This window comes from Micropterus dolomieu, linkage group LG23, assembly GCF_021292245.1.
Source record: "Micropterus dolomieu isolate WLL.071019.BEF.003 ecotype Adirondacks linkage group LG23, ASM2129224v1, whole genome shotgun sequence".
In the NCBI taxonomy this organism is placed as follows: Eukaryota; Metazoa; Chordata; class Actinopteri; order Centrarchiformes; family Centrarchidae; genus Micropterus; species Micropterus dolomieu.
Genome location: NC_060172.1, coordinates 3,854,276 through 3,855,983, shown reverse-complemented (window position 1 = coordinate 3,855,983; position 1,708 = coordinate 3,854,276). Strand labels below are relative to the sequence as shown.

At 46.9% G+C, this 1,708-nt stretch overlaps 1 protein-coding gene across 1 annotated transcript in view; it reads left to right on the top strand.

Moving 5' to 3' along the window:
• The first annotated feature begins 215 nt into the window (after positions 1-215).
• zgc:110540 (deoxynucleoside kinase) overlaps positions 216-1,708 on the top strand; it is a 5,340-nt gene continuing 3,847 nt past the window's right edge. The window contains exon 1 of the mRNA XM_046039947.1: positions 216-455. Coding sequence (XP_045895903.1) covers positions 353-455 — 103 coding nt within the window. The 5' untranslated portion in view covers positions 216-352. The remainder of the gene's footprint in view (positions 456-1,708) is intronic.

The window sequence follows — 1,708 nt, the reverse complement described above, 5'->3', positions numbered from 1 at the left end:
TACTGACCACCAAACCACAAATGTTCCCAGTTTTCCTTTCAGAAATCTGGTCACCTTAATTTTAGATAAAGGTGTGTGAATGTCTTTAACTTTTTATCTGTGAGGTTCTGTGTCGCAGACTTTATTTCCTCTGATAGAAACGGAGTGAGACATCTTCTCACGCTGTTCGAGTAAAACATCTCAGCTCCGCTTTAGCCCCGCCCCGGAAACGGAACTCTCCGCGCGCGGGATTTAATTCAAGAAACAGCGCGCGGTCAGTCAGTCACCCTCCGCGCGGACAACGCAAACAAACAAACAAACAAACAAACAACTAACTTTAAGGACAAAGCAGCGCGAGCAGGTTGTTTTCAACATGGCGACTCCACCGAAGAGATCGTGCCGTGTTCCCGCCAGTCCGCCGCTGGACGGCAGCTTCTCCCGCCGAGAGAAGAAGATCTCCATCGAGGGCAACATCGGTGAGTTCTGAAACCGCGGCATTTAGTCCCGGCCCGGTGACCGAGTGTCAGCCGGTCCTCCCGGTGAACACCGGGCGGCTGATGGCCGGTCTGTCCTCCCGCCGTCACGAGCCGTTTGGCGCCAAATGAAACTGATCAGTAATCAATAATCGGTGAAACTTGGGCTTCCGGTTCGCGTGTGAATGTGCTGGGTGGATAAAGTGTTGAGATGCGTAGTAACGTTACTACCTCTGTGTACAAATACTCTGTTAGAACAGGAGAAAGTCCTGCGTATTCTTACTTCGGGTGAAGTAACGTTACAGAAGTGTTAACTAAATATACCAAAAGTAAAAGTACTCATTATACACTAGTATATTATGCGTGTAAGAGGAATGTAAATGTGGTATTTATTGTTTAACTACTTAATAATACTGCTTACTAGTTTAATCTACAGCAATACTTTATGTTTTGATTGTATGTGTCTAAAAACATGCTGTATTTGCAGTAAGTACAGTATGAAATGTATTGTAGTATTAGTAAAATCATCATCCCTTTATGAGCACCTGGAAAACCTCTGTGTACCTGAACCTGCCGGGTTTAACCTGTCTCTGTCTGTCTCTAACCTGTCTCTGTCTGTCTGTCTCTAACCTGTCTCTAACCTGTCTCTGTCTGTCTGTCTCTAACCTGTGTCTGTCTGTCTGTCTCTGTCTGTCTGTCTCTAACCTGTCTCTGTCTGTCTGTCTCTGTCTGTCTGTCTCTAACCTGTCTGTCTCTAACCTGTGTCTCTGTCTGTCTATCTCTAACCTGTCTCTGTCCTATCTCTAACCTGTCTCCGTCTGTCTGTCTATCTCTAACCTGTCTCCGTCTGTCTGTCTATCTCTAACCTGTCTCCGTCTGTCTGTCTCCGTCTGTCTGTCTCTAACCTGTCTCCGTCTGTCTCTAACCTGTCTGTCTCTAACCTGTCTCCGTCTGTCTGTCTCTAACCTGTCTGTCTCTAACCTGTCTGTCTCTAACCTGTCTCTGTCTCCGTCTGTCTGTCTCTAACCTGTCTCTGTCTGTCTGTCTCCGTCTGTCTGTCTCTAACCTGTCTCTGTCCTATCTCTAACCTGTCTCTGTCCTATCTCTAACCTGTCTCCGTCTGTCTGTCTCCGTCTGTCTCTAACCTGTCTCCGTCTGTCTCTAACCTGTCTCTGTCCTATCTCTAACCTGTCTCCGTCTGTCTCTAACCTGTCTCTGTCCTATCTCTGTCCTATCTCTAACCTGTCTCTGTCCTA